We start from the raw sequence: 14140 nt of genomic DNA on the forward strand, positions 1-14140 counted from the left end.
CCCCCCCCCCCCTTCACGACCATCCTGGAAGGGTGGATAAGCCTCCTGCAGCGCACTTAGATGAGGGAAGCTGACCACGTCTGCACTAAATAGCAGTTAAACGTCTCGAAATATAACAGTTGGCGCCGAGATGGAGATGGGCGGAAAATCTCAACAGCCCAGTTGGCACGCGGAAACGAAGCCGCTGAGGGGCGTGCTCCCATGTTCCTGTCCGCGACCCCGATACCGAGATGATACCCAGGTGCCAATTGTGGTCTATCGACGATTCTGGTTGGAACTCCCGTGGACCTAATTTTGCTGCCTTGGATGGGACAATAGGTTAATTATGCCCTGGACAAGTTGTGGCGACATGCTCAGCAGTACCCCTCCTCTCCCTAGCCTGTAAGGCCCCCATGGGCATGTCATCGAAGGATTATATCTGCCGAGTTACCGCCAGACTCTCCGCGATTCTGATGGTCCTCTACCCCTTGAATTATTTCACCAAGGAATCTCACACCATTGGCCAATGGTTGCATGTTCGAGGCCTGCGAGTTTCCCACAACGAACGACGTGGCCCGCCCGCCTCCGCTTCACCTTCTTATTAAGTCTGCTTGGTCCGAAGGTGATGTTCGGTGCAATTCGGCCTTTTGCAGAAGGAGGGTTCCGTGGTATTGATAGAATTGGACTCTTGGCACTCATGTAGCAGAGAATAAGGCTGTCGTCAAGTCTCGTTAGCTCACGGGTTGATGTCGCTGCCCCTCTTTCCGTCCATGTTTGAGCTGCTGGGCGCAGGCGGGGATTAGGCAGCTACTAAACTCCAAGCCACAAGATTTTGTTCATTTATTATCTCATGTAAAGACCGACTGCCTGGGTCTTTGTTAATGTTGATGATGTCTTAACCTTAGCTAGCCAGCCTTTGCTGCTCAAGTGAGATAGATAGCAGTGTGGCCTACAGGGCTGGGGCACGAGCAGAGAGAAACCCACAGACTAGCACAACGAGGAACATCGGTTTCTCTAGATACTGGTGATTGTAGAGCTTCTGAAAGCAGTGATGTGTCATCTTCTGGCTGCCGGTCTTATGGAAGGTGAAGGTGAGGGTAAGGGAGCATACTAGGTCACGCGCTTCCTGTCAATCTCATCCGAGAAATGATCATCATGCAACGTGATACCAATACAGCATTCTATGCAGGCCATTCTAGACACACTATCTGCAAGGCTTTATGCTGCTGCCTGAAGCTGTTGGGTGTCTTTTGAACCCTACCGTGGTCTGGGAAAAGCCCGCATGTGACCAAATGATTGACCTTGTTAGTTGCATCAAGGTTACCAAATTGGCTGCCGGTGCTATCTATATACGCTAGGTATCATCTTACCTTTCTTTTTCAGTTTATCACATCGGTTAGAGTGAGATGTGTACCGGCTTAATCCCGCAAATCCTGTCCTTCTGATCATTCTCATGTCAAGGATGCCGATACAAACTGGCTACGTGGGTGTATATTTTGTATAGCTCTCAACCTTAATAGATTAGTGCTTGCCAAAGCAATTATTTGCTGGTGGAAAGCGGGAGATTCATGTATGTACTCATAGCTATTGATTCTGTCGTAATTCAGGCTTTGGGAGGTTGCAGCTTCCCATCAGGTCACTTCTCCAATCCCTAACCTTTCCTTTGTTTACCTTGATCACTTGTGCAGCATCATTTCCAACTGTCAATTTGTAAAGACTCTTGATTCAACATATTTAATGTGTAATATTCAATCAAAACCCAAATTCTCTTAATTGCAAGCTGAAACACATCATCAACCGAGTGCCTTCTCCATGGCTTCCACGTCTAAATCAACCTTTGGTTCACTCTGTAACGGTACTACCATGCCGCCCGCACACAACGAGCCACTGCTAGCCGCTGGTGCTACGGCCTTAATCATGTTACCACAATCGCCAACCGCATAGACGCCTGGTAAGCTTGTCTCCCCAAACGGCTGCGACGTCTTGATGTCGCCATTTTCCGCCATCTCTAGCCCAAGCTGCTCAGCAAAGGGACCATTAGCTTTCGTGTAAGGTGCGTGGGCGAAGAATCCTTCTGTGACTTCTTCTCCGCCCTCAAAAGTGACGATAACTTTTGTTCCCTCGCCCATGCGCATCTTGATAATCTTGCGTGAATCGACCTTCCAAGGTGCGTCGGAAGATGCTGATAACTCCGAGGCGAATTCTTCATTTCCGTTGGTGTAGATGGTGACCTGCTTGGCGAGCGGTCGAGCCATGTATGAAACATGTCTCGCCATCTTCATATTCCCAAGCATCCCGTAGCCGAGCACGCCCACGCTCTCGGCCCCGCGTTCCTCGAAGCCGTGGCAGAAGAGGCAGTGATAGATACCCCGTCCCCAGCAGTCATCGTAGCCTTGGATTTCTTGAGGCATGATGTCGGTGACACCCGTAGCGAGCACGAGCTTCCTTCCGAACCAAACCTTTCCGGTCGCGTCCTGCGCCTTGAAAAGTCCGTCTTTGACCTTTGTCGTCTTGGTCACCGCGACGTCGGCAAAGGTCACGGTGGCAGAGTACCGCGCTTCAATATCGGCTCGGGCCTTGGCGCGGAATACAGGCGGAGGAACGTGATCGAAGCCGAGGACGTTGTGCATATTTGTTGCGCGGGCGTTGCGATAGACGCCCGAGTCGAACACGACAGTAGTGTAAAGCTGGCGGGAGAGTGCAGTCGCCGTGGCCAGGCCGGAGGGACCGGCGCCGATGATAAGAGCGTCGTGAAGCATTTTGGATGTGGCGTTTGATGTTACTTGGTGCACGAGTGCCGTCGACGCAAATGTTTCGTAGACAGTCTTTAAGAGGGAGGTCATGTAGGTGTATTTGGAATGAATCTGTTCGCCTTGTGTGACTTGTGATATTGAGCAAGAGAAAGATCATGTTTCAGCAGAGATCGGCTCTTCAACTTATATAGAAGCCCGTTTTGCCAGACATACTTGACTACCGGCGGGCGATGCGGTGGCATATGTCTCCGAGATATCGGCGGGGGCTCACGGCAGAAAGTCGCCGAGGCCGGGCGGATGTGGGGCGCCCGCCCGGCCCTCAAAATGTCTCCGAGAAGAATAGCCCCGAGAAGTCAGCGGCAAACATTAAAGTCTTGGCGAACCTTGATAGTTCCCAACTGAGCAAAAATGAGTCGAAAGATTTGTAATCGTGTGCTACCTGATTGAATGCGCAAATCCGTCATGAGGCCTGGTATACGTTATCATATTGAGTGACATTCGCCTACAACCAATCCATTTCATGTTTGCTTACGCACCCAACATTACAATAGAGGGTCTCTTAATTTGAGAGAAATCCAAAATGACTACAATGCAGATGGAGCTAGTGTCTAAGTCTTATTTTACACAAGGGGTAGACTGGGTGATGTAATCCTAGCCCATCGAAGGTCTCGCCAAATCTGGCTGGGTAATTCATAATCTATTCGAAAAGCAACTCCTAGCACATACGACCATACCCACTGGAAAACTCGGGATCCCGTCCGCTCTCCCATAGATAAGCCAGTGAGGGCCGGATTAGTAGTTGGGTCGGTGACGACCAGCGAATACCTGGTGTTGTATGTTTTTCTTTTGATTTTGCCGACGTGAGCGTAGCGCAATACTTCTTTCACTTGCTCATGAGAAACACACTCCCTCTCATGACAATGAACTTTATCGAGTCTCATCTGCCTATTCATCTTCATCCTCCACCATACCCGAGACTCGTCAATGTGGCGAGTACCTAGCTCAGCCAGCGCATAAGGCTTTGGCGAAGTGCGATTGACCTCTGTGGGGTACCACTAAAGCGAAGATGCTCGCTATAAAGGACGTTGCAATTTCAAACGTGCTAGCGCTAGGGGTTGAGGCGGGGAGATTGAAGCTTTCCTTTTGGATAATCCTCTCAACAACTTCCACTTTTGGGTCGCCCAGAAGACTCTACTGGCATTGGAAGTGATGTTCTCGGAAACAAAGAAGCTCAAGGTAGCGGGCTGATCTGCCGGTAAACCACTGATATTGACACTGACTGTTTGGTTTCCGCAGCCCGCCAAGTTTCGCCTGCGCGTTTAGAATGACAAGCTGTGCCAGTTCCTCATTTCGCCACGTCTCATGTGTCGTGAAAGTTGGATTAGTGGTCGAAAAGTTTGACAACATATGCATTGCCAGATTTCCCTATGTTAATAATCCGAAAAGCGTGGTAGAACGGGCAAGATATGTGGATGGGTACTGTTAAGTCCATGGTCACACTCGCTTATGGGTGAAGTCGTTGGAAATCTGAACCTCGCGGCGTGATGAAAATAACAGCGTCCTGCCCTTCGGATATGACCACCAAGAAAGGGTTGTGGGTGGTTTCAAGTCTCCAGCAAGTCGTGCCCATAGGTTGGTGATGATAGGTAAGGTGGTCAAGTGAAAAATGTACCAAGCCATTGGAGGCTGATCTTTTGGCCTTTGTAGCCCGAGAAACTCATGCTCGGCGACTTCATTGAGGAGTCGAGATCATCGAAGTCGACTTTCTTCCCGTCACCGATACCTGCGATTTGGCCGTTGGCGATTCATGCCAAATCCAGGGCGCGCAACAGACGCGAACGAAAACCACCTAAACATCTAATTAGAATAAGCTTGTAGAAGTTAAATTTGAATCGATCTGTAATAAGCATAAATAGCCGTTAAGTGAATTTCCTTTCTTTCGACTGCCTTCTTTGCTCCACGATATCGTGATTCATCCTGCAGCCTGTTTCCCCAGTGGAGAGGTCATGTATCACCATACTATCAGCATCCATTTGTCCCCAGCGCTCATGTAACCCAAAATCCTTATCCACTTGCCCCCAAGACTCAGATCATCGACTTGCAGAAGTCGTTCTTCATCCCTGTCTCAAGCCCAAGAGCCCCCGTTGTCTACGAGTGACCCTCCCCATGGCTGTCTCGTACCACACGGGGCAGAGTAATTCCACTCGTTCGCTATTGCGTCTTGCGTCCCAGACCATAACTAACCTCTGCGGACCCTGACGAGATGCACAGATGACTGGCAGTATGGTGCCGTTGAGATCCGATGCCTCCCACCCATGGATGAAGGATGCATACTCACATCCCAAGTCCAAGCGATAGTGATGGATGACGGGCTCAGACATAACCATGAGCAGCTATTGACGTGATATCAGCGGAACTTCCGCCAACAGTGTGCTGGAAAATCATCATTGCCCGTCGAGTGATTTACCTATCCGACTCTGCCAGTGCTGTTGTACCAGGTCTCGACGCGCAGCTGGAGCGGGTCTTGATTTCGGCCATGCTAGTTGGCGAATGTAGCAGGAACCAAGATTGGAAAGTAGAAAACAGAAGAAGCGAGGAAAAAGGTGAAGTGATTGCACGAGAAGCGTAGCCCGGAGTGACACTCATGACACTCATCGCAGCACTGTTCCCTCCCGCAATAGTGAAGCAATATGAAACAACGCGCCAAAACAGAAACTGAAGGAAAGAAGAAAAGACTGGAACGAGGTGCTGTTTACCTACCTCATGCATCGGGTCCCTTATACTTGGATTCGGATCAACGTCATCTGGGTGTGATTCCCACCCCGGGCACCGAAAGACGGGCGATAGTAACGCTGATATAGATATCCTTTGGTTCATGTAAATGGCGGTGGTGGGGGGAGTTTTCTAAATTAAAACAGTTTTAGATGCAAGAAGGTTGTGTAAACAGAAAGGCAGAAAGGTAGGGAGGTTGCCTGGTTGTTCGGAAATAGCCCAAGGGTACGTCCCACTTGCCTCATAGGGAGGTCCACGGGTTGGTCCTTCCACTCTTTTTTTGAACCATCCCATTATTTTGAGTTCTCATGATAATTGAAGAGCTCCAGAGGGCCGAGAGAAACGCAAGCTCCGTGACAACCAAGCAGCTTAACCGGCAGCCTCCCGAGAGGAAGAGTGTATGATAAGGATAAGAGTCGCAGCCAAACGAACGGAGAATCGAACTTGAGGCGAAAAGAACGCAGCTCGGTGCAGATATGGGGAGTCGCAGCATGGATTGAACGAACTTGCGACAGGTTGAGAGAGCTGGACAAGGAGACCCAACAACAACTCGCAGATTGATTAAAAATCAGCGGAGAGCTTTTCCAACCGAACAGGAAGTATGACCCCCTGCTGAACTCGTTGAGGAGATTCAAACATTTTTCACATAGGCTTACATTTGGTCTTGTAGTTGCTGATCAGCCTCCGTGGGATCGAGCTCTCTTCCTATTTCAAGCACAAGTACTAGCTGCACTATGCGCTGGCGGCCTCGCCAAATGCATGTTGCCCTGGGACGAGCAAAACCAAAAGGAATCATCGCTACCGAATTTTTTATCTCAAAGGGCGTATTTATCGAAATTTTCGTGGCGTCATAGCTAATATTCGTTGTTCTCATGTTCGTCTCCAGCATGAAGTGTAGTTGCTTATCAGCAACTCTAACTCCAAATACTGTCACATACGACCATACCCATTGGAAAACTCGGGATCCCGTCCGCTCTCCCATAGATAAGCCAATGAGGGCCGGATTAGTAGTTGGGTCGGTGACGACCAGCGAATACCTCGTGTTGTATGTTTTGCATTTTTGATCCAGTTGCGCGAGCGCAGTGCATGGATCGATAACCCTGGGTTTTTCTATCAAACCTGTTTGACGAAAGACAAAGCTGATATTGGAAGTGCACACCGATTCCCTGCGGATCGATTTGGCTTTTTTTTTTTTTTTTTTGGGGCAGAGCCTTGTCCAAATGCTTCTGTAGAGCCAATTGTTGCTCAAGTCTGGGTAATCTACCAGTCAACCATTCTTGGCATTCAACACGATTAAGCATCCTAGCAAGCGCCAGTTTTGGCTGTGTACATACACACAAGCCAATAACCCCAACCCTCTCTCTTCACGAGACAAAGAGGATTGGGAGAGATTCATTATCAGGCTGCAAGGGGTGTTATTACTGTACTGTTCCATTACTCGTAATCACCTCAAAGCCATTGTTGGCTCACGACACTGGATCCCTACATTTGTCGCTTTACTCGTCGTGATCTAAGAGCCACTGTTGGTTCCAAACGCAGTATCCTTGCAGAGAACCTTGTTGCTGTATTCGTGATCAGTTAGAGCAGTTGTTGGCTCACAAAGCTGGATCCCTGCATGGAGCCACTATTGGCTTTAGTTCACATCTTGAAGTAGTGTATTTGGCCAGACTTGGAAAATCCTAAAGTATAAGAATCAAGCATGGGAAACGTTGTAGAGACATCAAAGGAAGCATCATTACATTTCATCACTACCGCAAGGTTTACAGTTATTGACGCTTTCCACGCCTGCATCGAAACTACTGGGTTGGGCAGAACCACAACAGCTATGGCTACTTCATTTACTCAGTTTCCCCACTTACCACTTGAGATACGCCTAATGATATGGAAAGAGACCTTCCCTGGACCAAGAGTTTTCGAAATTGCTTCCCGCGAAACTACAGCAAAGTCAAATGGCAGATATAGAACGTTTCCTTTGCTGTACCCAGTAGGTGGAAAGTCTGCATGGCTAGAATGCGACTACAACAGCCGAGACGAAGACAGCAAACCACTCGATAAATGTACTAGTCCTGCCGCGCTGTGGGTCAACCAAGAATCTCGAGCATGCTGTCTAAAGTCCTTTGTTCGCATCGAGAACACGAGACTGGATAGTTCAGGGTTCTTTATCAACCTTCGCGACGACACTCTGCGACTTGGTCAAGACGACGGCCGAAAAACCATAACTAAGCTCAAAACATGCTATGGAGACCAGCTGCGTCAGATCCAGAATATGATACTTTGCGAGGATGACTTCGAGAAACAGTTGAAGTATTTGGTCGCTTTCAGCGGTCTTAAGCTGCTCCAGGTTATGCTTGAAAATTACGAGAACATCAACGAGCCAACAACTGTTGCAGAGTATCACGAGGCCGCAAAAAGGTTGAGAACGGAAATCGACGCTACAGTCGAGGAATAGATAGAGGTTATTCAGTATATGGACAAGTTCGGCAACTTTTACTGATAAGTTTGTGCTGTTGTTTAACTGGTTGAAGACTGGGGCAAGTTATCCAACATAGCTTCCGAGACAAGAGCGTGAAGGCGGATTTCAACCATCACCTGGTTCTAAATTTTTTTTTTTCCTCTCAGCCTTGGGACTGAAAGTAGACGCAATATTTCCGATTTCAATGTTAGTATCGTTGTTTTACAAAACATTGTGTGATTTGAGAATGGTGCTTTTCACTCTCCGGCAAAATTTACCGGTAGCCCGAAAGAAGCAAGTCTTAAAATTTCCTGAAAGACCGAGCGAGAAATAATGTTTAGTCAAAGTCGAGGTGTGTAATAGATGAGAGGAGGGATGAAGACTAATAGTGTAACGCTATTACGGTTGGAGTGATCATAACACAGCCGTCATCCAAAGATGGGGGTGAGCTTGGACCGTTGATATTCGGCTTCTGCAAGGTTACCCCAAATCACAGGGCTCTCAGGGATCCGCCCCCCCTCTTACGTCAGACGAGATAGACGCGAAATTGGGGGCCTCTCGGGTATTTTCCAGTCAGTAACAAAACAATTTTAGCCAGAATCAGGCGACGAAGACGTCTCTCCAAAGAATCCACATTCCATTCGCGTCACGTTACCAGTTAGCGTTTCTTTTTTCACACCTTTCAACTTCGAGTTCGACTTGCCTTTGAGCCCAATTGAGTTCTCCAGCCGCAGATCAACCAAGCGCTCCCCCCGTAGCATTTTCACGTGCTCGAATCCGCATCTTTCCCTAACAGTGGATCCAGATCTCGGCCCCGGCAACTTTCCTCAAGTCGGTCTCAAAGGTAGCGAACAACCACCAAAAATGTCAGAGCATCCGCCTCGCCCCTCCCCCGGGACTTCATCGACCCCGCTCCGCCCTCCTTCTGCCCGCTCTATCTGGGTCGCCGATAACTGGACCTCTATCCTCGGAGGCACTGTCTTTGCACATCTCCTCCACTACCAGTACCTCACCCGCGTCCGCAAGCCGAACTCGAACCCCCTGAATAATGCCCGCTTTTGGGCCCTAGCTGGTGGTGGATGGATGGTCTCTTACCTCGGCATCATTACCTTCATCGCCGTCGCCCAGGCCCGCGTCAACCACTACCGCGACCCTGATACCCGCGGCCTGTACCGGCATTCGTGATTTGAAACCAAGCAAACTCGACAATTGCACAAGGACGTTGTCCAGATACCAATATACGAATTGAACAAAATGTCCGCCGATTTCTGGGCTGGCTACGTCAGCGGTGCCGTAGGCATCATCATCGGCAATCCTCTTGATCTCCTCAAAGTCCGTCTTCAAGCCCCTCCTACCGCTCCTCCTCCCGGCCAGATCCCCGCAGCCGCCGCATCCTCCTACGTCCGTCACTTCGAAACCCCTGCCTCTCTAGTATCCGGCTCAGCTGCCCCGATCCTCGGCTACGGCGCTCTCAATGCTCTACTCTTCGTCTCCTACAACCGCACCGAGGCGGCCCTTAATTCAGCCCTCAACGTGAAGTCCAGTTTGTGGACCACGTGGATCGCCGGTGCAGTCGGTGGCCTGGCCACTTGGGTAGTCAGTACGCCTACGGAGCTGATTAAATGTCGAGCTCAACTTTCTTCCCCGCCAGCATCGAGCTGGGCTATAACCAAGGATGTCTGGCGCGCTGAGGGCCTAAGGGGATTGTACTTTGGTGGCGTGGTAACAGCGCTGCGGGACAGCGTCGGCTATGGCTTCTACTTCTGGTCGTACGAGCTCAGCACCCGCTGGATGGGCGTTGCTACAGCCGACTCTGGGCCGGAGACAAACCTTCGTGAGGAGGCGGCCAAGGTTCTCTTCTGCGGTGGGCTCGCCGGTATCGTGACGTGGGTGAGCATCTTTCCCCTAGATGTCATCAAAACACGCGTGCAGACCCAGGCGTTCCAAAGGTCGCCGGAAACGACGCCGCTCCTTGCTACACAGGGGTCAGAGGCCCCGAGACGGGCCGGCGCAATACAGGTCGCTCGAGAGGCGTACCGAGAAGGTGGTATGAAGGTTTTCTTCAGGGGCTTGACTATTTGCAGCGTCAGAGCCTTCGTCGTTAACGCGGTTCAGTGGGCCGTGTACGAATGGGTCATGTATGAAATGGGCCAAGGCCGCAGAAGGCCTGCTGCCATGATAGAGTCTGAGTCTGGACAGCCATTATAGGTGCAATGGTCCGGTCCGGCGGATTGTAAGACATGCGCTAGGTGCCGCGCTAATTAGGGAAGTCGCCTTACGCCTACCCTGATGGTCGTTTACATGTCCCCCGCATGTTTGCCATGCTGCGATACTGGGAAAAAAGTTGCCGAATACTCTCCGCCCACGCGGAGACTTTGATTTTAGGTGCGGAGCGTTCTTATCATATGGATTTACAAATGAGAGATATAAAATAGATGAATAGTCCAGGCTCAATGGTATGTATTCCAGCACAATAAACAAAACTTTGAAAGGGTTCATTCCAGCCACCACACGCGATTATGGCTTCTGCAGGTGATCTCAAGACTACGTCCCTTGTGGAATCCAACCGTGTCTTCTGGGAGTATGTCATCCTACATGAGCTTGGGTTGCATAAAAAAACTGACGAGCTTCAGCACAAACGCCAGCACATTCTTTGAGCAAGACTGGCTCAAGGTCTTGACCGAACAACTAGCCCAGTTCCTTCGCACCCAAGCCCCGAACTTGGGCCTCCGTCCTCGTGATGCCTCAAACCCAGTCAGACTGCTGGACTATGCTTGCGCATCCGGAGGCGCTTCCTGGGTACCTACTCATCTACTCGACTTCTCCCTGTTATTCGACTAAAATAAGTATCCTAGGCTCTGGCACCCTTCGTCGACGAGATTTTAGGCATAGACGTCGCCCCAGCAATTGTAGTCCGCTTCAACGAATGCGCATCCCGCCTGGGCTACGAGCCCTCCCAGGCTCACGCCATCGTAGGCGATCTCACCACCGACGCATCCCTCGCGGCTCCCGAGTCATTCGATGCCGCAATCATCTCCCTGGCACTCCACCATCTCGATGACCCGCCCGACATGCTGGTTCGCCTCACGGAGCGTCTCAAGCCCGGTGGCGTTCTCATCGCTGTCGAAGGCGTGGATGTCAATGAACAGCCAGCGGCATGGGACGTCCAGGGAGCGGAGCATTCCCATGCACATGGAGCTCACCACGACACGCACGCTGGTCATCAGCATGATGTGCTAAAGACCACCAATCATCATGTGTTTGGTGAAGCGATTTTCCGGAAATGGTTTGCGGATGCCGGATGTGACGATGGCAAATTTGTGTACATCGTCAATAATGAAGTCAGTCATGTACCCGAGAAAGTCACTGGACGGCCTGGCGGGTTGAAAAGGAAGCTGGTAATTGCGGCTGCGACGAAGAGCATTAGACTAGCGGACTTGTAGATTCATGGGTAGTTGTAATTGTGTTACCATTTACAAACGCAAACAGTTCGAGATCCATCCATTTCTGACTGATGCTCCGAGTCCCAATCTAAGTCCTCGGATGAAGCTAACAAAAAATCAATCAAAAAACATATTGTGCTTATGCTAGCATCTCGCTCAATGATGTAGCTGTAAACCAAACAACGCATCTTCATACAATGAAGAAACCAACGTGTTCACCTGATACAAATGTCCTCCCATAGCACTCCTTCGACAACGGCCTCCCCGTGCATGATACCATGAACATAGGTCTCACCTACTATTCTGTGGTAAACGAGACTCGAAGGAGACGCCACTGGTATCTGACGGAGAGCCAGAGGCGAAGGGCATCCTGCCACTATCCAAACCGAGTCGCCGACCTGTAGAGACTGGCTTCCAAGACCAAGATATCCGGTGTCAGTGAGAAAAGGACGTCGTTCCCAAAGAGTCTCAAAGGCCAAATTGACGTACGCCTGGCATCGGTGCCTGAAACCCTCAAACAGAACGCTCACCTCCTCTTTCTTGTCACAATCTTGCAGCTTTTTCAAGTATTTTTCGATAACCCCACAGTCCGGTACCGTTTTGCTAACATCTGAGTCTGCGAGCTTTTGCATGCTGTCCAAGTTTGCCAAGTACTCCATCAAATCAGCCCCCTTCTTCAAAGCACAATAGACTTCCCATACTATGTGATCTGCGATCCAGTGGTGAAAGGCCTTTTGAAGCCTAGACGGAGCAGGATGGTTGAAGGGATCTCGGTCGACTATCAACGTCCGCCAGAATGCTTCGACGCGGCATTGCCCTGTTGGTTTGTAAACGGGGTCGCATTGCATCAAGAAGTCGGCCCACTGGGCAAAGCTTCCATTCACGGCCAGTTCTGAGTATATCTCTCCGGACAACGTCACGCTTCCGATGCAAAAGGCCTTGATATGCAACATGCTGTCATTCTCAATGCGCCAGAGGGCTGGCGATGAGCGGCAAGCGTCAAAGTACCTTTCGTGGTCTGGCCATCTCATACCTAGGAATGCCGAGGGACCGTTTGCTGCGAAGTCAGGAACCCATGATGGAAGATCGGGGACTTTTTTCACCGCATCATCGGGGACGGCGGTGAGCAAGGTGAGATTTTTGCATTCTTCCATGATGAAGATGGCCGCGTCGGTAAAAACGTTGACTGCCGTTGAGCATTCGCGGTAATCTGGCTCCAATTCTGCTCTTTCACGGCCACTGACATCTAGAAGAAGATTGAGGATGCCAATGAGGCCAAAGACCTGGTCTCTAGGATCGCTCGCCTCAACACCGATAGTCAGGCCAAGCATGAGAAGTAGGAGAGCGCCGCCGCTTTTACTTCTATTGCTGCGGTCACCACTGATAACACATGGAAAGCCGATGATGTGATCAAGTGTCATGCTTTCCCAACCGGTCAGGATATCGTGCCTGCATCGTTGGATTGCGACGATGCCTGATGCGTTACTGCCGATGTGGACGCGTTTCACAGTTGGGTTATTATCAAAAAGCATCTCGGACAGCTGTTCATAGAGGTGGCTATCGTAGAGAAAGTCGCAGCAGTTCGCAACCGTCTCCCAGGGAATGAATCCATCGTCCCAAATCACACAGGCGTCTTTACTCAATGCCACTTCTTGCACGACCCAGACTCGGTTGAACCATTTACGATCGAAGAACGCAATGAAAGCGTACCAGACGCACTCCGACACGGCTATCAGTCCGTATCTCTTCAAGGCGTCGTTGTCGAGGAATGCTCTCTCTCTGATGTATGCAGAACTAGCCCGCTTATTGTCGGCCATTGTGTGAATCAATTTGGAGACTTCTGCAGGAAAGTGCCCCTCTGTCACGGGCCCCAGCCAGATATCAACTCGGTGCGCTGACTTGTATATGCAATCCATGATGCCCACTTGGATGCCTCGCTCCATGGTGTCTTTCTGGTTGATGCAGATGGCGTCGACCCAGTATAGGTCGCAAGAGTTGTGAGCTCTGATCCAGAGTAGCGCATTGTGCAAGTTGGGAAAAATGTCGAATTCACAGCCATTGACAAGGATCGTCACCAAATTGTCTTCTGACGAGGGCTCTTCGTCTGCAAATGGCGAACCCCAGGTGTAAGACAGGGCATGGTATTGCGGAAGACTTGTGAGAGGATGTTCTTCAATAACAAGGTCAAGCTTTTCAGACCCAGAAAGACCGCAGCCCACAATGCGGATAAGGCGAAGCCTGTCGTTGCCGATAGGATGATCGTACTGAAACTTGGCTCGAGAACACATATTTCTGCACCGGAGAACAGGACTTGTGCTACAGATACACATTCAAACTCCACAACTCAAGGAGAAAGTCTGGTTTAAGTCCCGCGATTGAATCCTCAATTAAAGAAAAGCGATACATCACGAGTTGGTCAGCCACGTATGACCTTCGAGAAGCGTTAGTTGCATGTTTAGGGAGGAGACTAAAGCAACGCCAGTACCCTGGCTCTCAACACTGCGCATCCTTCCATTACTTGGCCAATTAGGGGTATTGAGGGTTGAGATTTGACTCGAATGACTGTGTGCTGCCCATGGGACCTTTGAAAAGATGATGAGATTAGCGCTAATAGAAATTCTACGTGTGTGGTTAGATAGTATGAAGTCTAAAGTGTCAGTGAAAGTGATAAAGCGAATAGCTTCGACACGATGTTTATGATTAGATAATCACAAGCTAAGTGGGGAGCGGCTGCCTAATGC

General features: G+C 50.0%; 6 protein-coding genes across 6 annotated transcripts, besides 2 other annotated features; 4 read left to right on the forward strand and 2 right to left on the reverse strand.

The window, feature by feature from the left end:
• Positions 1-1772: 1772 nt before the first annotated feature.
• On the reverse strand, positions 1773-2822 carry CTRU02_208930 (thioredoxin reductase; the record flags this gene model as incomplete). The annotated part of the gene is made up of 1 exon (XM_036726118.1): positions 1773-2822. One exon carries the CDS (start codon positions 2820-2822, stop codon positions 1773-1775), a length of 1050 nt encoding a protein of 349 aa, XP_036582311.1.
• A 530-nt stretch (positions 2823-3352) lies between these two features.
• Positions 3353-3673: a sequence feature (Protein overlapping with rRNA (CTRU02_208931, KAL0936716.1) was converted to a misc_feature.).
• A 2483-nt stretch (positions 3674-6156) lies between these two features.
• Positions 6157-6486: a sequence feature (Protein overlapping with rRNA (CTRU02_208932, KAL0936717.1) was converted to a misc_feature.).
• Positions 6487-7203: 717 nt separating this feature from the next.
• CTRU02_208933 (uncharacterized protein) lies at positions 7204-7953 on the forward strand (the record flags this gene model as incomplete). Its single annotated transcript, XM_070205176.1, has 1 exon — positions 7204-7953. One exon carries the CDS (start codon positions 7204-7206, stop codon positions 7951-7953), a length of 750 nt encoding a protein of 249 aa, XP_070061251.1.
• Positions 7954-8820: 867 nt separating this feature from the next.
• On the forward strand, positions 8821-9141 carry CTRU02_208934 (mitochondrial carrier protein; the record flags this gene model as incomplete). The annotated part of the gene is made up of 1 exon (XM_036726116.1): positions 8821-9141. One exon carries the CDS (start codon positions 8821-8823, stop codon positions 9139-9141), a length of 321 nt encoding a protein of 106 aa, XP_036582309.1.
• A 69-nt stretch (positions 9142-9210) lies between these two features.
• On the forward strand, positions 9211-10164 carry CTRU02_208935 (mitochondrial carrier protein; the record flags this gene model as incomplete). The annotated part of the gene is made up of 1 exon (XM_036726115.1): positions 9211-10164. The coding sequence occupies one exon, from the start codon at positions 9211-9213 to the stop codon at positions 10162-10164; it is 954 nt and encodes a 317-aa protein (XP_036582308.1).
• Positions 10165-10475: 311 nt separating this feature from the next.
• Positions 10476-11399, forward strand: CTRU02_208936 (putative SAM dependent methyltransferase; the record flags this gene model as incomplete). Its single annotated transcript, XM_036726114.1, has 3 exons — positions 10476-10537; positions 10590-10755; positions 10812-11399. 3 exons carry the CDS (start codon positions 10476-10478, stop codon positions 11397-11399), a joined length of 816 nt encoding a protein of 271 aa, XP_036582307.1.
• Positions 11400-11614: 215 nt separating this feature from the next.
• Positions 11615-13687, reverse strand: CTRU02_208937 (heterokaryon incompatibility protein; the record flags this gene model as incomplete). Its single annotated transcript, XM_036726113.1, has 1 exon — positions 11615-13687. The coding sequence occupies one exon, from the start codon at positions 13685-13687 to the stop codon at positions 11615-11617; it is 2073 nt and encodes a 690-aa protein (XP_036582306.1).
• Positions 13688-14140: the final 453 nt, after the last annotated feature.

This window comes from Colletotrichum truncatum (assembly GCF_014235925.2).
Source record: "Colletotrichum truncatum strain CMES1059 chromosome Unknown Contig_0005, whole genome shotgun sequence".
NCBI classification, from domain to species: domain Eukaryota; kingdom Fungi; phylum Ascomycota; class Sordariomycetes; order Glomerellales; family Glomerellaceae; genus Colletotrichum; species Colletotrichum truncatum.